Source organism: Colossoma macropomum, unplaced genomic scaffold (assembly GCF_904425465.1).
Source record: "Colossoma macropomum unplaced genomic scaffold, Colossoma_macropomum, whole genome shotgun sequence".
NCBI classification, from domain to species: domain Eukaryota; kingdom Metazoa; phylum Chordata; class Actinopteri; order Characiformes; family Serrasalmidae; genus Colossoma; species Colossoma macropomum.
Window position 1 is genome coordinate 37,417,066 of NW_023494793.1, and position 24,907 is coordinate 37,441,972.

The 24,907-nt window shown below is 39.8% G+C and overlaps 1 protein-coding gene across 2 annotated transcripts in view; it reads right to left on the reverse strand.

Annotated features, from left to right (window-relative positions):
- The window catches only part of LOC118813873 (plexin A3), a 202,174-nt gene that overhangs the window by 72,845 nt on the left and 104,422 nt on the right, over positions 1 to 24,907 (reverse strand). For both annotated transcript variants that reach the window (XM_036579464.1, XM_036579465.1), the window contains exons 5-8: positions 22,843 to 22,943; positions 5,680 to 5,803; positions 4,982 to 5,138; positions 2,804 to 2,903 (exon numbers count right to left, since the gene is read on the reverse strand). In XM_036579464.1, the coding sequence (XP_036435357.1) occupies positions 2,804 to 2,903; positions 4,982 to 5,138; positions 5,680 to 5,803; positions 22,843 to 22,943 (482 nt within the window). The remainder of the gene's footprint in view (positions 1 to 2,803; positions 2,904 to 4,981; positions 5,139 to 5,679; positions 5,804 to 22,842; positions 22,944 to 24,907) is intronic.

Consider the following 24,907-nt stretch of genomic DNA (forward strand, 5'->3'; position numbering starts at 1 on the left):
TTGTCTTAAATCTTTCCCTTTGCCGCTTCATTAGCTACTAGCTAGGCGAGACTGTGGTCTGCGTTGATATGTTACCCGCAGTCTGGGTGCCAACCTTTAGGGTTAAAGATTGGTGAATTAGCAGATGTAGGCTACATTAACTCCAGCGTTTAAGACCATTTATTGTTAAAACTGTGTTGAACGATCAGCAGAGCTTTATTTTACTGCAAAGGAGGATTATTTTACTTTTACCAAAATATTTAATTCTGCTGTGGAGTTGCAACAGGGCAGTAAAAGAGCCGCATGTGCCCCTGGAGCTGCATGTTGCCGACCCCTTGTGTGGTACATATAGTAGCAAGCTAGCTTTACTAAACTTATTACACAAGTTCTACAACTTTCCAATTTCCAATTTAACCCCTGAAATATGCATTCCTGAAGGTGCCAAAAAGGGCCGTTCTGAGAGTTTGGACCAGGCTTTCAATATATGGTGGAAGTTCGAGGGAGGACTGTGTGAATGAGGGAGGGAAAGAACTCAGAGGACTTGGGCTGGAGTTCTCGGGAGCTTATGCTGGAGCTAGAAGGACTGACCCCACTTAGGACAGTGGTCGGCTTGACGGATAGAAGTGAGAAACAGGGAAGAGATGGGGTATTGTTGGGAATGTGAAAACTTTGTCACAGAAAACTGAGGATAGGATGGGAATTTATTGGAAGTAGGAGGGGTTTCAGTCATGAACCTTCTCTAAAAGTTCGTAAAAATCATAGAACCACCTTTAGTTTCCTAAAGCACCTTTCAATGGATGTTCCATCTCAATTAGCATTTTACCTAGAATTATACATCCAAGCCAAAAATAATGGCGTAACCCCTATATTTAAGACTGTAGGACTATGGTTCGAGAACAAGGTGCATTCACGCCTCTCTGGCCATTCAGTATCATGTGCGGATCGGATCGGAGCACAGCTGTGTCCTGCACCTCTGGCCCTGCGCTCTCCACATGGGGCCGCTCGCTCTCAGTCGTCAGCAATCAGGGTTCTGCGTTTGGGCCAACCTGCTCGGGCTAAGCGCTGATATTAGGCCTAGCAGCGTGAAGCTGGAGTACACTCCAATTACCCAGCCTCCACTCACACCTCCAAACCAATTACCCTCATTTACTGACAATCTGCAGCGAGGGAGGACTTTTTTTTCTACTGTGTGAGTGATTCCACAGTGCTGGTAGAGAGCCTATCTTTCTTGAGCAAGGATATGATTACTAACAGGGTGCCATTTGCCAGGGTGGTGGCTTTTGATATTCCACCCCCTCCTGAGTGCTAAGTTTTTATCCCCTGTGGGGATGCGCATTTCAGATGCATTACGGCGAGGCCACATCTCTGCATTTACAGTTGAATGATGTACAAAATGAAAGCAAACATCAGATAGTTGCTTGTCAACAGAGTGGATGTCAGCACTGTCAGCAGCAGAATGGGCTACTTTAATTTTGGAAGAATGGTCTGGTTGTCATGATGCGTTGCTATGTATTTAAGCACGCTACATGGGATCTCATTGTGATGGGCAGTTTGGTGGCTTAATTATGAAGCTGACGCCAGTATCAGTCACCAAAAATGAAGCTGAGTATAGGGGATGACAATATGGATAATGACGAACATGAAATTATTTCGTAATTCGAGTTAAGTCTAAGTCACGGATATCGCTGTTAATAACAAAAGCTTGGTGTAACTCTATGTGAATTATTTCTCACTACTAACTGACTAAAACAACTAAAGAAATTATTTGGAAAGTGCTGATTACAAACTTTCAGTCACTACCATGGCATGCCCACTCCAGGTTAGGGGAAAGGATCTGCCCCAGGTGGGGTAGTTTAAGTATCTTGGGGGTTTTGTTCACCTGGGAGCGGCTAAGGGTACCCTGAAATAAGCTGGAGGAAGTTGCAGGGGACAGGGTCGCCTGGGATTCTCTGCTCTCCCAAGTGCTACTGCGACCCTATCTGGATTAAGCGGTTAAAGATGATGATGATGATGATGATGATGAGTCACTACCACATACGCATTTGTAAATAGAAGAGGAAATATTTTATTACAATTTGAATTTGGTGAAATTCTGTAGAGATTCTGTAGAAAGAATAAACATCCTTTGCCAAGATTTTGTCATTTCTTGACCTCAAAATAAATGGAAAAACTTGCAGAGAGTAACTCACTTTGTAATTAATGTGTAAGTACACAATTACGTTTAAGAAGTTAAGCAAAACAGTAAAAACTCGACTTCTAAGGGTTAAACGTGGGAGAAGACAACTCATTATACAATGGCAACAAACCAACATGTGTACCTTTAGGCACTAACTATTTAAAAATGGCAAGCCAGTGGGTTCAAGTTTGCTATTCTGCAATTCTGATCTATTCCTTTGACATTTTTATTTAGGCAGTCAGGCTATGCAGATGCTGGTGTCAGCTCCATTTTGATTGTTTTCATTTTTTATATCAGCTGAAACTCTCCACTTTGTGCCCTTTAGGCATTTTAAAAACTCTGAGACCTAAAAAAATAAAGCAGTAAAGTTTCACTATACAGCAAATTAGGCCAAAACAGTAAAAACACACACAAAAAAAGTTTTTTCTCTCCTCTCCTGAAGAATTGCAGTTTTGGAAAGCGGGAGTTTTTCTAGCGACAGCAAATGAAATAGTCAGATCCCCTGCTATTTGAGATTATGTATAGAGAGTGAGCACAGACGGCCACTGAAGAACCCCAGAGAGAGCCGCTCTAAAGCAGCAGATTCGCTTGCTTTGGTGGTGAAAGCTCGTCTGCTAGCCACAGAAAAAACAGAGAATCAGCACTCACGATTGCAGGACGCTGCAGTTGTAGAAGACGAAATCAGTGGTGATGAACTTGAGCCCCGTCTCCCTGGACTTGAGCGAGAGCTTGACCACTCGCTTATCACCTGCATGAAGAAAAAAAAGACAGAGGAAAGAGGTCAGAGTGACCAATTAGTACAGGAAGCGACCAAGCAGGACTTCATACAGCAGGAACATAGTGATTATCCTCCTACCTGCACATAAATTCAGCAAAGTTCGTAACTCTAATAGGTTTGATTGCGAACGCATTTATCCACTTCCTCCATCTGCGAGCGAAATGCACTTACATTTCCAAACTCGACAGCCCTTTGCTTCCACTAATGACTAAATTTCTGGCCATCCAATTATACTTGTGTGCCTCACTTCACCATAATTGGCATAATATTTCCATTTGGACATGCCATAATTGTCATTAATGGGAATATCAGGCTTAGGTAGAAGTCTAAAGGTTACCGCTAGTACATTTGTGTTCTTAGAGTACATTTAAAAAATAAATAAAAACCTTGGATGGAGTTTCAGGAACATTATGATGAGCATCTCTGGCCTTGGACATTTTATCTAGCAGTAATGGGCTTGGAAATGTGAACAAACAGTGCTCTCTGATGACCCTTTTTCTAAGGACTGCTTACAACTGAGCAGTAAAATTAACAGTGTTTAAATTAACACCTACAATGTATGTTTGGACATCAGTGTAACTATACAGCACACACTGGAGATCCATTTTAAGCAGGTGTGAAATATATTATTGTCTGATTTCACCCCCACCCCCTGGTGAGTGATAACAGTATTGGTTGTGGTGGTGGGGGTTGGTTATGGTCAATAACTCTGAGAAATATCTATGTTTACGCGCTACCAGCATACCATCCAAGGGATATCTGCAGCACCTTCCACCGAGACAAATAATATGGTAACTCCACAGAGAAGCCTGCCTAATCACATAACTACATCTGAGCAGTATAAATAATAATTCTTGACTCCTAAGAGTTAAGGCAGACATGTCAAACAGGGGACCTTCAGGCCAAAAAGCTGCAGAAATTAGGGTATACCCTCATCTAACGCTCTGAATCCAGTTCATGAAGGCCTTGCTAATTAGCTGATGAGCTGAATCAAGTATGTTTAATGAGACAGTGTACAGAAGTCTGCAGTGTTTTGGTCTGACATGTGTGAGTTAAGGGGTTAACTCTAACTCTAAATCAAACATTTTGCCTGCGATACTTCTAAAGACTTTTGCAATGTCTCCTTTAACTCATTTAAATCTGAGACTAGAGGAGTAACGGTGAGTAAGTCTCCACGTTGGCCACAGAAATATGTCTCAGTGTGTAGAATCAGAGCTTTCTATGGGAATTTCTATTTCAGAGCTCTTCTATCACTGTATAAAAGAGGCATGAGTTTTCTTTTACTGCTGGATCTATTGTGCTTTTTCCGAGGGCATGAACTCATTCAGAGAGCAGTTGTGATCACGTTTAAGCACACTGTTTTCTTTAATCAGAGTAATGATAAAATGTCAGTGATGTGTGCCTTACAATCGTATTCATGCATTTTCTTGTTCTAAAAAGTAGTTTGTGACATGAACGAAATAAAAAAAAGTTTACATATTTTCGCTATTAAAGGAGGAGAGCAGATTAAATGGCTGAAATCACATTTTTGCATCAGCTTTGAAGGGTTATTCAGAGTAATGATAACGTGACACTTTTTCAGGCATTTTCTTGTTCAAAAAGTTTACACAAACATTATACAAAAATGTCTAAAATGTACAAATCATTACATCATATTCATGTTAACAGGAAGAGCAGATTAAAAAGGAGAAATAGCCAAAGTTTAAGATTTAAACGGTTAAAAATAAGTATAAGTAAGAGACAAGGATTCCTCAAAAGCAGGGCTGCCCAAAGTGTGGCCCGAGGGCCAGTGTTTGATTTGGCCTGCTGAAAGTCACCTCGTCCTAACCCTATCGTTTTCAAAATTTGTATTTTCGAAGTTTTTTGGTAATATAATATAGTGTAATGTTATAAACACTCTATTTTAACCTACCAAACTTCTTTACTAGTTAGTTATTTTGACTTTTTGGCTCAGCCAACCACAGACAAAAAGTTTATGCACCCCTGTTCAAGAGTGCCGCACATGCATTGTGAGTGTTTGATGTGACTGCTCGATCTCCATGTCTTACCGTATCCATGCGTCAGTGTTGGGACGTCCCGCAGAGACGGTGACATACAGAACACCTGGCCTTTAGGCAGCACCTCTCCTGGGCTTTCGCTCAAATCCTCAAAAACACACGTCACGCCCACCGACAGGTTCGGTACATTCGTCACCTTAACGCTCAACTGTAATACAGCAAACACACACAGAAGGATGTGCACACAGAGAAATGACCATGAGACTTCATAACAAAAGCACTGTCTGATTCAAATAAATAAAAAACACGGCTGAATCAAAACAGATTCACGTTCTCTGTCACAACATTTCCAGCTTTGGCAATAGAGCATCTACACAGATTCATTTAATGGTTTCATTTAAACAAACATTACACAAGATTAAAGTAATATCCAGGCAGACATGCGCTACATCTAACAATATACTCAATAACAGTCTATAAAGCCTGAAGGGCAAAAAAGGTTCAAGCCTGTGGCCCGACGTGTTTCAAAGAGCCTTATTTTCCATTCAGAAAACAAATGTCTGCTTTTACTGACTGTTTATCACAGTTATATGGGGATCAAACTACACAGTTACTTGTATGCTTAAATAAAAATGTGAAAGTAAACTGCAGATTATGGTTGCACAATATGGAGGTTGTTCACTGCACATAATACAAAAGCGATGCTTTGGAAGCAGCAAAAACTGGGTCCACAGAAAAGGCCAATTCACCTGAGTGGAGGCAGCGGTCACAGACATGTTCTGGGGGGTGACGGTGATGTCTACACACTGTTTGAGCTCTGTGTTGAAGTGTTGAGGCACCTCCCATTTCTGACAAGCTTCCTTCCTGGAACACCTAAACACAAATTCAAAGCATAGTTTAGACTCCAGAGTCCAGGGCCTGCAATCACACAACAGCACTTGTTTACATAGTCCCACAAACCTGGTCATTTAGAGCTTTGCACCTACGCTAAGTTGAAGGCTTTATCTACCAGGGTTTATACCAACCCTGATTTTCCTAAACACTGGATGTTGCCCAGTCTAGTCTGGGTATAAACGGCACTATCAACGTTGTTTCTTAACTCCAAATTCCATTCAGTTTCTGGCCTCAAAGTCAGCTTCTCATTCAAATTTTCCTGTTCCACCTTAAATGATGCAGGAGTTACACTCTGGCGCCTCAGGCACCATTTAAGGTGGAACGGGGAAATTCGAACAAGAAGCTGGCAAATGAGAAGCTGACTTCAGCCTTGTAAAAAAAATCCAACGTTGAGAAACATTTTACAAGAAAATTATTCTACTTTTGAGGAAAAGCTTCCTGTTGGAAATGCTAGGAAAGCGGCTATAGCTGAGCTAAAGCTTAAAGCAGAGCAAAGTAAGTAAAAATTTTTTATTTGTATTATATTTTATTTTTTTTATTATATATTTACATTTTACATACAATTACAATTACATATTTACATGAGCACTTACTGAGACATGTTTACAGCCAAGATGGTAAAATGGATATAAAATGTTGTGGTTTGATTTTTGTTGACAGGACAAAATGGCTCTTCGTAGCTGACCCCTGTGCTAGAAAAAGCTAGCGGTAGCAGAAATGAGCCAGCAACCAGAAGGTCATAGGTTCAAATTTCAGGACTGACTGGGTAGACCTGGTTGCCCCAGGTGGCACTGCTGTGCTGGAGACGCTGTGCTGCTCCCAAAGTGGGCACAGTGAGGGAGCAAAACGGCAAATGTCCCTTGTAGGACGAATAAAACTACATAATTGAAAAATTACATAATTTACATAATTATGTAAAATTACATAATGAAAATGTAAAAAATTAGTGGAGTATGAGCTTCTATTTCTTGTTCGCTACATTAGCCTTGGAGCTCCAATGCAAAACTAAAGAAGCAAACGCCAAACACCAAACACGTCTTGGCTGATTGATTGCACTTATGGTAAGAAGACAATTGTGAGAATTAATTTTTTTGCCAAACTATCGCTTTAATCCCTGTGTAAAAGGACACCTTATAGATAAGCCTCACTGATCAGACTTTTTTGTTTCAGTCTCTGAACACTACACACTGAGCAACAAATCCTCTGTGCACAATACACCCAAATCAATAGCTCCCAACATCTCCAGCCTGGGTCAGGGACGATATTGATGATGTTTATGAGACGGCACGGTGGAGTCGCTCCCCTGCGCACGTCTATATTTCATGTTTTGTTTTTCTTGCGCCGTCTGTGGAGGCGAGTGGCCTGGTTTTCCCGAGAGCAGATACGCTGAGCGGCAGCCGGATATTAAAACATTCATAACGCTGGCACATTTGTCAGACGTGTTAAGTGGAGTTAAAAGTTGCACATGTTTGTGCTAGGCAGATGAACTGAGGACTGTGTGTGCGTCGAGGGGGGGTTACTGCGGGTTAATACTTGCAAATGGGCGCAAATCTCCTTATTTTTCTCTACAGGCACTTAGAGATGCTACAGCCCTCAGGCCAATCTGACCATATCTACTCATAACATATGCAAAATAAAGCCTGTTTCAGTTAGCCGCTCCAAATGTGGCTGATATGGTGGAACCAATATATATTGACCAGTTCTTAACTGGGTTTTAACATGAATCAGTGTTAATTTACAAAACATGTCTTATTTAGATTCAAATAGCTTATGTGCTTATTGATTATGTGGTTTCTGACAAACTGTTCTCTACACTTTCAGACAAAAAGGTAGTAAACTGTCACTGGGGCAGTATCCCTCTTGTCACTTGGGTGGTTCCCTTAAGGGTACGTCTCAGTACCTTTAGTCAGGGCACATAACTGTGCCATAATTCACTGAAATTTTCTAAGTTGTATCGACTCCACACACCCCGTCTCGTCTCCAGGCTTTTCATTTTATTGTTCTGCTTTAAAACATTAGGTTATTAAAAGGTACAAATATGTATATTGTCACTGGGTATAACTTATTAAAGGTACACAACTGGACCTTAAAACCACTGTTGTACCTTTGAGGGAACATTTACATTGTTTGTACCTTGATGAATGAAAAATGTACCAGCACAGAACCTTAAATTACTAACGGTGTATAGTGCAGTACATAAGTCAAAGACCACCATTCATTTATTTAATATCTAGTTAAAATATTTGTTTTATTTGAGCAAATAAATACAAAAAAATGTGTATATATATATATATATATATATATATATATATATCCATCCATCCATCCATCATCTAAACCGCTTATCCTTCTGGGTCGCGGTGGGGTGCTGGAGCCTATCCCAGCTGTCATTGGGCGGAAGGCAGGATACACCCTGGACAGGCCGCCAGTCCATCGCAGGGCTATATATATGTATATATATATATATATATATATATATACACACACACTCAACAGAAAATTACACAGACTCTTTAACAATGTGATATCTATTTTTTCAGTATTTAGTGTGTCCACACTTTGCCTTTATTACAGTGTACATTCTATTTGGGAGACTTGCTTTCAGTTTCTCAAAGAAATATGCAGGGATATTTTTCCAAAACTACGAAGTTCAGTCTTACAAGTTGTTGGCATGCTGCTCCTCATCATCCAAGTGATCATGATGTGATGTTGAGGTCTGGACTCTTGGGTGGCCAGTCCATTGTTGTTGGAGCTTGATTTTCTCCTCTCTCTTTTAAAGATGAAAGCTTTAAGTGCTGTTTTCTGAGGGGGATAATTTTGGTGGTCTACCATGTCTCGCATGGTTGTTAGGAGTCCCATTTACTCTGTAGCTTTTAATAATATTTTCAACTTCAGTTCTGGAAACTCCTGTTTTTTTGTCACTTTTCCCTTTCCTAATACAAGTGGATGATCTTCTATCTAATCTTCTCAGAAGCATCTCCTAAAACAAATAACTTGTATTTAATGGCTGTCTTGAGTGGAAATTAAATAAATGGAGGGCGGTCTCTGACCTGAGTACTGAACATCATATAGTTAAAACAGCAGTAGCCATGTACGAAGCCTGAATATTGTCTGTACTTTTGTATCACATTTGTGATACAAGACTGTGTAAATTTAATTTTGGGTGAATTATCACTTTAAAGCCAGCGAGTGAACATTGATGACTTTGAGACCTTTTTGGAGTTTAGATTCAAACCTAATTCTCAGCATGTATTCGATGTAACAGCACAAAATATCAGTCGCACTGCAGAGACAGCAATGCTGAATCAACACATACTGTATGCATCTACCCGGTCTTGCCCGCAGGCCCTACAGCCACTGTGCGACATTCCATATTTTAATCTGATTCTTACTGCAGGAAGAGCCGGTCTCTGCAGTTTTTGGCTAATTTGAATTCAGCTGTTGCTTGACTGGGGTGCATCAGGATATGAAACTTTTAGGGCCAATGGCAAAAAAACCCCCAAAAAACTATGTCCAATTCCACCAATATGAACATTTTACACTTGCTGTGTAAAATGTGGAACATTATGAGCAAAATAAAAACAGACCATCAAATCAAACAGGCTTATCAGTTTTGCTATGAAAACATATACTCAATGCCATTTGCTAGTGGCAACAGTGGTGTTCTGGGCACAACCACAAGTGTCCACTCATCCAAAACACAAGCTAATTACTGCGTAATCACATCAGAACAAAACATAAGGCAGGGTCTAATATCAAATACAACTGCCATTTAAAATAAAAATGGGCCAATATCAATACAAAATGGTCATTCTGTGCATCCCTACTAGATATATCACCCAAAACCAATATGTTAGGCCTGTTGAGAACAATATGGATAATGAAATCAGACAGATTTATCTGTTTTCTATAAATATGTCCTCACTGGGCACAACCACAAGTTCTTCCATTTATCCGTAACACAGGGAAATGAATGCGTTATTATATCTGCCCAAAAAGAATGTCAGAAAAGCCATAACATCAACAATAAATAAAATACACACTGAATTCTGAAATCAATCAAATATTATTTTGATTCTTGAACATGTGCTTGCAGAATGAGAATAGTCTGTTTGATTGTAAGTACTGAGAGAACCCTGAGAACTTAGGCTCACTCTTTAAAAATTGGTTCTTCAGGGGTTCTTTAGTAAAGGTAATGGTTCCATATGGAATCACAAACATTTAAAGAACTGTTGGAACGCGTAAATGGTTCTTTGCCAGGTCAGTACGATAGAAAACCAGTCGTATATGGATCTTTAAAGAACCCTTTTAGAAATGGTTCTATGTAGCACCAAAGGGGTTCCACTAAGAACCTTCTTCAGTCCTCATTTGCCAAGAGTGTGGACTTCTTCTACTACAAAAGACCGGAACAAGGAGGTGGTGGGGTGTGAATGCTTTGTCACACATGGTAGAAAGTAAATATTTTTACATTCAAAAGAAGTTGGACAGGAAGAAGGATGAGGAACTTCTTCCAAACTTTATTGTTCTTATGTTAATGGTAGCATACATGGCTACACATAGCTTCTATTGTTGTCAGGTAACCTGCTTCGCTAGGCTAGATTTGTTATAGATATTAATAGGATTTGTTCAGCTTTTTCTGCTGGTATCAGCTTAAAATCAATTCTGGTTATTAGATCAATATCACTATGCTATTTATTCTACATTACAAAAATATAAGTCAATATTGATGAAGTATCAATGCTATTGTGCATCCATACTGTTCCTTTGAGCGAGGAATGGGAAGAGGCAAAGCAATATGATGACATCACCCACCAGAGACTTCCTTTAAATGAAGCTCTCTTTTACCCTGCTAATGAACTGCAGGTGGGAGACAATGAAACGTCTCTTAATTTGAACCCAGCGTCCAGTGGGAATCTAACGATGATGAGCAGAGCACAAATAAAACTCAGAGATTCTGACAGGATGCAGGTTGCTCACAGATGGTGCCAAGCTAACATCCGGCCACATGGAGTATAACCAAACACACGGGGGAAGTGAAACCTCAAGCCAGAAGCTCAGGTAAATCTGGGATTGTCTCAGATTTCCTTATCTTTCATCACTTACAGGAGAAGCCAGTCTGTGCGTGCATGCGTGCGTGTGTGCATGTGTGCTTTTTCTTCCACCGCGCCTTTCCGAGGAACATAAAAGTGTTGCCGATAGTGTGGCTGCTGTTTTTCACTCACGACGCACACTGCATTAATGATTTGTTTACTTCTAATTACATCCATATGTCTGAGGAACGAATGGGAGTGCGTTTAATTAAAGGAAACCAACAGTCAGGACGACTTTGTGTGTTCATCCACATTCAAGGATATACCACTCTCCTTTTTTTGGCTCCCCCACCAACCCCTCCCCTCCTGCATTTGTGAAATGAGATTTTGTCCAATTATGCCCCACTCCTCTTCCTGGTGAACTAGCAGTAATGTGATGTATGATAAGTTGCTGTTTTCCCAGGATGGCGCAATCGTCTCCAGCAGCTAATGCAGGAAGACACCGGTGACCACATTAACAACAACACAGTGACCTACTGCCAGGTAACGATGTAATATGCTTACAAAGATCAGTGAGTTCAGTTTAAATATACAGCTGCCATCTCCAGTGTGACCCTCCAGTTCTGAATGTCCAGTCATCCAGGGCATGAGCTGATTAACGCACCCCAAAATATTATCCAGGTAAAGTTATGCCAGGATTAATCAAATAGATTAACAAATATCAGCTGACATCAATACAGAACTAGCTAGATACCCAGTAACTACGTCCACCAGTTCCAATATTTTAGGATATATTTTATTCTACAGTACTGAGCACAAGTCAGATACCATGGTAATTCATTTCCAGTCAAAATAGCGATTAAGTATGCGCTATTCATTTTTCAGCATCAGGAAAAATATAATATTGTTTTTTTGGTATATAGTGTGTCCACTCTTTGCCTTTATTACAGCTTCCATTCTTTTCAGAGACTTGCTTTCAGTTTCTCAAAGAAATCTGCATTTCTCCACACCTACAAAGTTCAGTCTTAGACATTTGTTGTACTTTCTGCCTCTCTAAATCCAAGTAATTTCAAACATGTTCAACAATGTTAAGATCTGGACTCTGGGATGGACAATCCATTGTTCTGAGAACACCAACAGCTTCTTTGTCTGATTTACATCTCTTTTTGGCTATTTCCTTTTCTCAGTAAGGGTTTCTTAACAGCTATTTCCATCTCACTTTTCCTTTCCTTGTGCAGGTGGATTATCTTATATTTAGGATAAAAAAATGAATTAATTAAACTTGTACAGCATGGCTGTTTTCCTGTGGCTGTGATCTGCTGGCAAAGAAATGTAAATATAATAAAGGTAAGTCTCGTCCTAATATCAAACTGATATCATTGTTTTAAAGAATACTCGCCAATGCTGATGTGGTATGCGTTAAATCAAGCTCTACATCACTAATGAATCATGAGTGGAAAGTAACAAAATGTCTCTTAATTTGAGACTAGTCCCCCCGGTCTCTTGCCACTAGTACAGAAAAACGCTAGTGTCCATATCAACAACATTATGACCTACCACTGGGGAGCTGTAAATGCTATAGTGCAGATGGTACCCCTAGCTCATGTGCAATGCAAAGTAAAATGTGTTCTATGGAGTGATTAAACTTTTTTGGACACTTTAAGGATGAGTTTGAGAGATAAAGCTCACTGAACATTTCTGGGATGAGTTGGAGTGATTAATCTCTACTGAACACCTCTGAATTGAGTTAGAGTGCTGAAAATCCACTGGACACTTTTGGGATGAGTTGGTGTGATGAAGCTCCACTGAACACTTTTGGGATGAGGTTGAGTGATGAAGCTCTAACGAAAGACTTTTGGGATGAGGTTGGGTGATGAATCCCCACTGAACACTTTTGGGATGAGTTGGAGTGATGAAGCTCCACTGAACACCTTTCAGTTGAGTTAGAGTGCTGAAAATCCACTGAACACTTTTGGGATGAGTTGGAGTGATGAAGCTCCACTGAACACTTCTGGGATGAGTTGGAGTGTTGAAGCTCCACTGAACACTTCTTGGATGAGTTAGAGTGCTGAAAAACCACTGGACACTTTTGGGATGAGTGGGAGTGATGAAGCTCGAAATGAAACACTTTTGAATTGGAGTAATGAGGCTATATTTGAACACCTTTGAAATGAGCTATAGTACTGTTGTAATGCTGTAATCCAAATCTCATCGTCCAACATCAGTACCTGACCTCACTCATTTGGCTGAACAGAACCTGCTTTTCAACAACGAGTGAAAATCTCTCTCAATTCTCCATTTTCAAGTTCATCACTTTCTTGTGGTGGCTCTACTGGAGAAGGTCAGAAAAGCGATGAGACTCTATGGTCTGTCTTACTCTCTCACTCACATTTGAAGTGAGCAACCAACCAGGCTCAGAAATGAACTGTTGGAAGAAATGTCAGACGAGCAGGTGTCTCACTTTTGCACATATAGTGTAGCGTCAGGTGGATAAGATGAAGGAAAAGGAGAAAGGGAGCAGGCAATAACCTTCACTGCAAGCTCTAGATGTACGCTTTATCTACTCTCCTGACCTGAGTCAACCTGATCTGGTTCAGGCTGAGCCCAGAGAAGGACAGTTGTGTAACTGATTGTGTTTGAATGGAGTCATTCCCTTCCTGCAGACGTCTGTCTCTGCGCCCATCCATCGGCTCCAACATTTCAATTTTCAGGAATTCTATTACTCTCCCTAATTCAGCGTCCTTCACATGAGATTAGTGCTGCCTCCCCAGCCACACTGTTCCAGCCATGGAGTATTGCTTATTTCTCCACTGGGTCACCTCGAACTCTTGTGTAAGTGATGAATCAGAGCAGGAAAGAAAATGACCGAAGTCTTAAGATGATGATCCAAAACAGTTTCTTCTTTGAAAACCCTGAATGGACGTTTTTCTCCGAAGGTTTCTGCAAGGTAGTGGGCTGAGAGCACTTGGTAGGTTAAAAGAGCGAGAGAGCAAAAGAAGGAGAGAAAGTACAAGAGAGCCGGAGATCGATTGAGTGCATTAATTGATAAGTGCTAAGGACTAAGTGTCTCGCGGGGTCTGGGTCAATTGTCTGTTTGACTCTGATTAGTTAGGGAAATGCAGAGGAGCTCCACTGCGAGTGAAGCGTATTGACCGAACACTGTTTCTCTTTCTGCCTTTCAGATGCTCTGCTTTGTCCATTTCTGTCCGTCATCCGAGATCAAAATGTTGACCATCCCAAAAGCTGGAGGTTTCCCAAATTGAGTGCTTAATTGACCTATTCATGCTCCGCCCACAAACACATTCTTTCTGGGGTTGGACAGACTTAACAGAACACTGAAAACTCATTCAACCTAATCTACACTGTGTTATTAACTTCTAATCATATTTCCTTTGCATGTGTTGAATAGGTCACAGTGTCAGGATAGATTAGGTCTGGTCCACTTATCAATGACCAGAAGTGGTCATCTTATCAATGACCACTTCTGGTCATTGATAAGATTGCTCATTGATAAGAGTGTCTCACCGGCAATCTATTCTAAGAATTTGACAAGGGCCTCTTAAACTTGTATAAATCTGCTGCTAGAGGAATTATAGTGTGTGCATGTCCACATTGGCCATATTAAAAAGGTATCAGCATGTAGAATCGGAGCTTTTACTGTTGGATGAACTATGATTTTGTTCCATTCAGAGGACATTTAGGATCAGTAAATGCTTATTACTGATGAGGTTTATCAGAGTTACAATAAAAGGTGACTCGTGTGACATTTCTATTCATGTGTTTGCCTTTTATTTGTAGTTTGTGAGACAAACTAATTAAGAATCTATGACTTTCTGAGATCACTTTCTTTGCATATCAAGTAAATGCATCAATAGCAATGAGAAACCAAGCTTTTAACAGAAAAAAGCAGATTAAATGGCCAAAAAGGTAACATTAGAAGGGTGGTAAATTTCACTGTAAAAAGTGGGTCATGAGATCTACTCCAAAAAATTACTTCATGTGATAAGTAAATTAACTAGTTTTATTCAAACTAAATAATTCATTATAATTATTATTTCAATCAGTAATTTTTTGATTTGAATAAAACGAGTTCAATTGCTTGTTACAACATGAAGTAATTTTTTAAAGTAGATCTGATGAGGCACTTTTCACAGTGTTGTTTCTAGCCTGCCTACCTTCAATAACACAATCCATCTTGGTAGCCTAGCATGAACCCCAAGGTCATTTATTGATACAAACATTGTAGTGAGCTGATGTCAACAATTTAGGTGTTTTGGGACACTGGGTTAAAGGGAAGGTAAAGGGAATTTTCGCCAAGCTTCTGTAAACCTGGATAGCATGGACAGATCAATTAAATTCTGGGTGTCCCTTGAAAAAGCATGTGTCTGAAGTCTTTTGGCAATTTAACGTTAATTTATAACTACGACACCGCATTACAATTAGCTGATAGGCCTGTGCTCAGAGATAGTTACTATGATAACAGCTTCCAATGACGGTAAAACTCATTTATTGCTAGATTTAAAAAAAAATAATTCATTTTAGTGACTGATTTCATGCAAACCACAGCAATGACATCATACTATAACCACAACTTTACTGTACTCTGTGCTATTATTATGTTCTTTTATTTGACAAAGACGAACCAACAACTCACACGCTATCACTGTTTGCTCATGTGTTCAGAGTTAGGAACCATCTCAAAATTAACAGATGAAAAAAAGCAAAGGAAAAAAAAAAAACACCCCAACACAGTTCAACCATTTACTATGGTTATTTTCCACACAGTTACCTGAAAAAGAGGACTCTGTTACTGGCACAGGCCTACAAGCTGGCCTGTAAATTCCTTAAATTGTGAATCATTCTCCAACAACATCTTTCTAAATCATATTTAGCCCTTTAATTATTCCAAAGCAAAGTCAATGGGTACAGCCAAATGGCATCTCAAAGCATCTTTTCTTTCACCACTAGTAGTAAACCCCAAGTCTCCTGCACTTGGCTGCCACTAGTGTGCATGTGACTGTACAGTGTACAGTGAGAGAAGGTGGGGGGGATGTAGGGGGGTTCTAAACGTAGCCATCAGGAGCCTGAGCTGCTAATAGAACATTAATGAAGACAGGGAGAAACTCTGGAGGCCTGATAAGCTCGTCTGCAGAGACCTACGCGTCTCACCGTGCCACACACACACAGACACAGTAGCACCACTAAACCCACCAAATGGGACCGCTTTGAATCGCACTGCAAATCCATCTTCCAGTTTCCCCTCGTTGCCATGGACACAGACCATTTCCCAGGGTGCACTTTGCTTTTTTTTTCTCTTCTCCCTCTCGTTCACCCCCCACTCCCTCTCTCCTCCACTTCTCTCCTCTCTCACTCTCTCGCTCGCTCTCCGTACCCCGGCTCGGCTAACTTGATGGCTGCAGCCTAAAGAGCCCTCAGGGAATTGAACACAAAGCCAAGACAACAACGAGTAGAAAGAGAGATGCAGGTCAAAGGAGTGTCTCTACCCCGCCTTCCAACCCCCTACCCCCAACACACACACACACACAGACACACACAGTCCCTCCCACAAAGCAAGCGTTCCTGCGTTTGGCAGGAGCTGTGTGAAACGCTATCTCTCATGGCAACGGCGTGCGATGTCGTCCCCGAGGGAGATGGAGCAAGAGGCTGCACAACACGGAGAAGCAAACATGTGGGCCTGCAGAACCCGTGCCAAACAAGCAGCCCTGGCATCTGTCATGTCCCGTGTAGAAGCCATATTCCATCAGCTCACTAAAAGCCAGTCAGATTGTCTCCATATTAAAACACAAGTGGCTGATACGGAGACAGGACCGGAGGGGGGCAAACAACTAAATAAATAAAAAATGCTGCGCAGCACATTATTTGTGATAACAATTTGAATTTGTGATGATGAAAAGGGTCGGACTGAAATATAACCCGAACATCTGCTAAAAACAGATGTAAAAACAGCCTTTTAAATCTCGTGGAGACGTGAGCCGGAGGACTGCATCAATCTGGCAGAGCTGCTGACCTGTGCTCATGTTCAAATATTAACTGCGTTTCAGGCTGACAAGGATTGTTTCTACCTACAAAAAACAAAACATTGCCTAAACAAATCACATCACGGACCCCTGTTAGTAAATAGCACCTTATGTTAACCTCCAAAGGCTTATTGTTCCTTAAACACTTCAGTTCCTCTCATAACTCCATAACTTACATTTTAAGTTGAAGTTACTGAATAATTTGTAGGAGTTACTGAGTGGTATGTCTTAAGATAAATCAGCAAATAATAAGCTAGATTCCCAGAAACCAAAGTCTAGACTACAATTTTTAATAGTGATACATCATTAAAATTGCAGTTTGGGCCAAGACTAGGCCTAATATATGTCCATAAAACCAGCCCTTATAGTTTAAACTAGGGTTAAATAGAAAGCGCCTGTATGTGGGCCCACAATTCAATATTAGTTTCTTATAAAACAGATGGTTCTGGTCCTGAAATCTGACTGGCTGAGCTGCGTTCGAAGACGTTGTGCAAACCACAATATACGCATACCTATGACCGACTCACAACAACTGAATTGTGTATTACTGCGCTATGGCACGAAAAAACCCTTGTGCTGTTACTGGAATAATCTCTGACTCTGATGCTGCTCACATGGACTACCGAGTATACTGATGAAGTAAGAACCAGTTGTTTGTTTAAACTGAGGAGCTGGCAACTTAAGTTCTTAACTAGAACTAGGCTGGTCAGCTAGCTAACAGGCTAAAAGACAGCTAACAGCCTAAACAACTCCATCATTGATATCACAGGCTAGAATTAAAGTACTTACGATATGATTAACTGTAAAATGGCAGTATAAAAGTCTAAAAATGTCACTTGAATGGATTACACGCTTCAAATGTCCGTGTTTCCGTCAGACGTAGTGCCAAACCCAGGTTGAATCCCAAATGGCTCCGTATTCCCTAAATAGTGTGCTAGTTATAAAACTTTGGAAATTCTAGCCTCTACAGCCTAATAGTGGATCATTTATGAAGTATGGATGAGTCCCAAATGGCTATTTCTTAGTTGTATTTTGGATCGTAGGGGTGCAAGAACCGGTAATTAAATTCCTATGTAGTGCACAATGTAGGAGCAAAGAGCCATTTGAGATTCTGCCTCAGTGTGAGGAGAGGGGCACCACTGGATTGGTGCTAAATAAGGCTCACAGTGGTAATTTGGTGACCAAAAAGTACTTATAAAGCGAGCGTTTTTGCACTAAACAGTGCTGCGTTATCATATGATCATTGTTATATGACAAAGTGAAATGAAATGATTTTAATATGCAGCGATGGGCGACAGAGCGTTCTCCTTCATTCAGCGGTCCATGGTTGCTTGGCAACAATCCCATACTCTAAAGGAACTAAATTTCTTGGTGAAATACTTGTCTATGTCCATTATTATTAATACAAACTTAAATTATTTTCAGCAAAACTGTGTTTTATCATATTTTATGTTTCACGTCGTGCCTAACAACACCGTTCCCTGTGATAAAATCGCAGTAATGCATGGCCTCTCATGGCTTACTGCTTTAATAGTAGTTACTTAATAATGTACAGTAGTTACTGAACAATTTATGGTAGTTACCAAATAATTCATAGCAGTTAATGAATAATGTATAGCAGTTGCTAAATAATTTAGAGCATAAACTGAACTAATCGGAACAGTAACCGAATAATTGATATTACTTGCGGAATAATTCATAGTAGTTACTAAATAATTTAGAGTAGGAACTAAATAGCTCAGTAGTTACTCAATAGTTTATAGTAGTGACTGAATAATTTATAGTAGTTACTGAACAATTTACAGTAGCTACTGAATAAATCATAATAGTCACTAAATAATTTATTAATTTAAAGTAGTTACTGAATAAACAGCCTTAAGATAAATAACTGAGAAATAACTTAAAATGGCAGAGAGACAAAGACAATCGCTTACAAAAAGAAACAAACCAAAAAACAAAAACAAAGAACAGAGCAGGAGTCTGGACTCTCAGCACTGTACGGCCACTATGGTTCCACAGCAACAGCCTGTTTTACAAACGCTAGAGTTTCATTTTCACACTTGGACTGGTACAGTCATACAAACAGACAGTGACAATATGGAGCTTCTATAACCTTGAGACTCTTACAGTCAGGAGACCTGACTAAAGAGTGTTTCAAGGTTGTCCTGCTGGCATAAAACGAAGCACTTTCCACTGCTCTTTCTCTCTCTTTATGAAATGAACGTCTATCTGTCTGTCTCTCTCTCTCTCTCGCCCATCCCCCGCTGCCAGACTGCTCTCAGCTTGTGACCTGCCTGTTCAACAGATGAATGCGCTGTCACACTTCTCCATTTTACTCACTCGTTCCCTCTTTTTTTGTCATTCATGCGCCTGTCATCTGAGTGCGAATAAAGGAGGACCAGCAGGGCGAGCTGCTGTGAGCAACACGGTGGAGGTCGAAGGTCTCTCTCTCTCTCCATAACTCACAGTGGCCGAACGTCCCTGATTCTAGGGGGTCCTCGTAACCCTAGTAGCTGTGGAAAAAGTAGTGCGAGGAGCATGTTAGCCATTAAATCTCTCCCTCTCTTTCTCGCTTTGCTTGATGTCCCACTAATTGCACTGTGCAGTGGCTGTCACAAGGTCATGTAAAGTCTGGGGATATGGCATTAATATGCAAACAAATGTCATTTTCCAACGGGCGCAGCAAAGGCTCGCGCTAATTATTCCATCAATCCCAGATTTGCATCTTAATTAAAGATCTTTATCTTGATGAAGGTATGGGCTGGGGTTGGGGAGGGATATAAAGAGAAAGAGGGAAAGTTTGCGTGACTCTGACGATCTTTATAGCGGCCTTCATCATCCGGCCGGCCGCGCAGAACAAAGGCTTTGTTTCATCTACCTCTGGATAACTTTATCTGTCTGCCAAGTGCCTGAACAGAAAAGCTGTGACTGCTGACTGCAGCTCGGCTCAGCGCAGAAGACACAAAACACGCACACGCTTTAAGACGTTTCGCAGATTTCACGGACGAGAGGGGAGAAATCAATGTTTTTCACTTCTTAGAAAGTGCTTCCAGGGCCACCATGTCCATCTGCGCTCTGGGACCTCAACGTCTCGGCTGCTTCGGGAGAGCAAACACACTCGCGCGCACACGTCAAAGCCTCTCGCTCCATAAATTAGGGCACATGTTGCGCTCTCACACATGTTCTTCCTCCCACGTCCGCATCACGCTGCACCGCTGACAGAACGCAGCCCACTCTCAGACAGCACTTTCTCCAAGAGTTCATCCATTACTCCAAGGCCAGCGTGGGGCTGGCAGGGTGTCAGCAGCAGCCCCACACGCCCCAAACCCAGGGGCTGCCTGGGAGTCAGCCGCAGAGGAAAAAAAAATATTAAAAGTGAAAGATGGAAAGTAAGAGTAACAAATCTCTGATGTCAGAATGACTTCATTACGATTCTTTGGTAAGCGATTCACTCCATCATGGATTCTCATGTTTCACCAAGATTCAATTCAATTACAAGAAACAATTCAATGCATCACGAAATCTCAACGCATCGCTACAATTCGATCCTATTAGATTCAATTACGATTCTTCAAGAAACAATTCAATGCATCAAGAAATCTCAATGCATTGCTACAATTCAATCCTATTAGATTTAATTACGATTCTTCAGGAAACGACTGAATGCATGAAAATTCAATGCTCACCACGATTCGATTCTATTCTATTTGATTAGTTATTGTTCAATTATCGGAAACAACGCAGCCCCTTATGAGTTCTCATATTCCACCACAATTAAATTTGATTAAGATTATTTCAGAAACAAATCAACTTAACATGAAAACTCTACTTTCCTGTGCTAAAGTTATGGCACATTTTATATTTTATTGTTTTAGGAAAATGGCATATTTAAGTTTGTTCCCTGTAAAGAATGTGTTATTGTCATTTGCCTGGGTTCAAACGGTCTTAAACATGAAAATCGTGATTTCTAGAGAGTGAATTTTCATCACCTATGTCCAGTGAGAGCAACAGTGGCTGCATGTTTCACCATGAATCAATTAAATTTATTACAGTTATTTAGGGAATGATGAAATGCACAAAATTAAAAAAAAAAATCTCCAAAAACTGATCAAATTACTTTACAGCTGTTCTGGAAAAATTCAATAAAATTTAAATTTTCACAGCTGTTCCCTTCTATTCAATCCAACTGCGATTCCCCAACATACGATTCAGTTCATCATGAAATTTTTCATCATTTATCACGATTCAATTTAATTACAAATCTTTAAGAAACAGTTTAACGCAGCAAGAAACCTCAAACATTCACCATGATTCGATCCTATTTACTGCAATTATGACTCTTTAGGAAACACCTCAAAGTGTTACAAAATCTCACATTTCACAACAAAATGATTCAATTAGACTACAACCGTTTAGGAAATGAAACAATGCATCATAATATCTCGAATTTCACAATGTTTCTATTGCGTTTGATTATTTTTGTTACGGTTTAGCATCTTTTTCAAAAATTCACTCAATACACAAATGTGAGTGGATGAACTGTGTCATCACAGTAGCGGGGTATATAACAGTTAAAATATTACAAGCTTTTCACTGGATTTTCGGATCTGAAAACAGCCCAGGAATTAAAAAAAAATAATTGAACACTCTTTACTGAGAATATCATTGTCATTGGTTCAAACATTCCAAAATGGATGCATTTGCATAATCATTTTCAGATTGATGCATCATGTTGCATCATGATATATTTTAAACCCCCAGCAACAGAACATCTGGGGCGTAGGGCTGATGTCACCTGTCACTGTAGGGGTCTTTATATAGCACATGGCTCTCTGATTGGCTGAAGAGGCTCCAGAGCTCTATGAATCATCATGAAAAGTTGATGAGTGGGTTCAGATGTTAGCTTACCTTGGGGATGACATCACTGGAGCTTCCACTTTGTGCTCTACAGCTCTAATGTTTTAACAATCTTATAAGAGCTCTAATGAATGCAAGCTGTTCAGTAGCCACTAAAAACCTCTACTTCAGTCCAGTTAGCCCAGGCCGCAGTATCTGTTCAATACTCTTTGTTCTTACCTAATGAGTGAGAAACTTCAGGCATTGTGACTAATAAAAGTGATGAAGATGATTTTTAAACATGATATTTTCATGTTTCTTATATACGATTAGGTAATCATTGTTTATGTTTTCTGGGGAAAGTGATACCATCTCTGCAGCAAATACCAATCCTATATGGTGCACTCTGGTACACAATTTATACATACATATGCCAAAGTCTGGGTGCCCCCAACACACTTCCACACATTTTAAAGCACAAATCCTGTTTATTTGCTGAATTTATCATATTGGGGGAAAAATAAAAACTAAAATGTGCCCTGTGCTAAAATTATGGCACATTTTATATTTTATGATTTATTTTTCCCAATAAGTTAAACTAAAAAATAGAAATTGTGCACTTAAATGTGAAGGAAAATGGCATATTTAAGTTTGTTCCCTGTAGAGGATGTTTGTCATTTGACCGAGTTCACATGAACTTAAACATGAAAAGAAGTGAATTCCTATAGATTGAACTCAGGTCATTTTCATCACCAACATCCAATGAGAGCAATAGCGGCTGCATGTTCCAACCAATGATTGTGTATATCATGTACATCATATATACAATCAATGGTTCCAACTCCTCCGTGATTGTAGCCTCTCGCTGTCATTCACACAGCTCATGCACTCAACGGAGGTTCACGAGGGGAACTGGAGCTCCACTTTGCAGTTGCTTTTGTTAATTTGCTGCTCGTTAGTTTGTCTATAGGTCTCTCATATGAACTGTCTAGTATGATGAAAGCATCGTTTTAAAAGCCATTGAGGTTGAAGGATGAAACTAGTAAAATGCATTAACAATGTTAAAACATTTGCTTGTTCATACATAGATAGATAGATACATAGACAGACTTACTTGTTGTGAAGGACACACCAGCCACAGTGAGGGTCCCCTGAGCCCAGACAGCTCTTACAGCTCCTGTACTGAGAACAGCTCTCCACAGGGATACGGCTCACCTACGACACAACAAAACATGGCTTATACAACATCACAGCACACACACACACTTCCACTCACTCTATATATATACACACACTCTTCCTTTACACAAATAACAATGCAGTAAACATAACCCTGACATCCCAAAGTTAATTATTAATAACCAATAACAAGCAAATGGTTTGTTTCTTGCCTCAATGTTTTCCTTGTACCATCCTCTCCATTTTAAATCTGATGGTCTACTCTGACTTCAGAGAGGGTATAAGTGTAGCAGAGCCCCACTGGGGAACTGGACTCGCTGCCCTGTGACTGCTTTTAAGTTTACTAACAGAGAGCCTGGTAAACACTATACACTAGGCCAGTTTTATTCTCCTGAGCCTTGACCAAAGCCTGCTTTATTTTTGCACATGAGCGTGTCTGTGACCTCACCAGTGATGGTATCACTTTAAATGCCACACTCTCTTTTCTCCTTCCACCTAAACAGTTTGTTTTGAATAGAAATACAAGTAACTTTCTATCAGTGTCGGCATTTGAAAGCTGCAGCTGTTTGCTACGTGTTGGGCTGAAGCTGGAAGCCACTGGTTTTATCATTAGAACTTGCTGTTTTGTAAAAATAATTAAAGGATGGTGCAATTCTTTATAAATTATTTCTCATTTATGTTGAAAATGTGGATTCTATACTTCTAATTAATACTACATTTCTGTTTGCAAGTAGAAAAAGAGATATTTTATTTAGTCATTGTTGCACATACATGAAAAGTGAAAAAGAAAACCCACCATTTATATTTTTGTCACTGAAGAAAAGCAGAGAAAAGATTCAGACTGGAATCAGTTGATAAGTAAGGCAAATTGCATGTAAATGCAATTCATAAGGCAAACTATGTAATTATTATGTAATTAGATTTATATAAGTATGTAATAATGCATAATTTGCATTACAAAGGAGCAAAGCACATTTTTGCCTCCCACTGATATCTATAGTGACAGTAAGCAGTTGTGTGTGGAGGACTGTGAGAGCGGCAGTGGAGTGAAGGAGATGAAGACAGTTTGGAAAATTACAGAACTTTATGTAAATAAGACGCACAAGAGGGGCATTTTTACTTTGGCAGACATTTAAAAAATCTGCCCTGTTTTGACGAGTTTCATCAGAGTGCTGAACTAGCTCTAACTCTGGCTTGTCCACAAAGAGGCCACTGGTTGGCTTGCAAAGTGATTCAGCTGACTGTAATGTCAGTAAAAGTAAAAGCTACAGACCTCTAAAGGGTAATGCGCAGTCCCAAATCTGAGACTGATCTCACACCTAGTTTGTTCGCTAGTTTGTTAAGCAAACAAACTAGGCTTTTAACTAACTAACTGTCTAACTGTCTAACTAACTAACTCACTTTTAGCAAACTAGGCTTTTAACTAACTAACTGTCTAACTGTCTAACTAACTAACTCACTTTTAGCAAACTAGGCTTTTAACTAACTGTCTAACTAATTAACTCACTTTTAGCAAACAAACTACGCTTTGAACTAACTAACTCATTTTGAGTAAACAAACTAGAATTTTAACAAACTAATTTTTAGTAAATGAACTAGACTTTTAACTAACTCACTAGCTCACTAACTTTTAGAACTAGGCTTTTAACCAGCAAATTTTTTAGCAGCTAACTAACTTTTAGCAAACGAACAAGGCTTTTAATTAGCTAACTAATTTTTTAGCAACTAACTAACTTTTAGCAAATGAACTAGGCTTTTACCTAACTAATTTTTAGCAAACTAACTAAGCTTTTAAATATCTAACAAATTTTTAGCAAACAAACTAGGCTTTTAACTAACTAACTTTTAGAAAATTAACTACGCTTTTAACTAACGAATTTTTAGCAAACAAACTGGACTTTTAACTAACTAATTTTTAGCAAACAAACTAAGCATTTAACTAACAAATATTTAGCAAACAAACTAGGCTCTTGATTAAGTAACTAACTTTTAGCAAACAA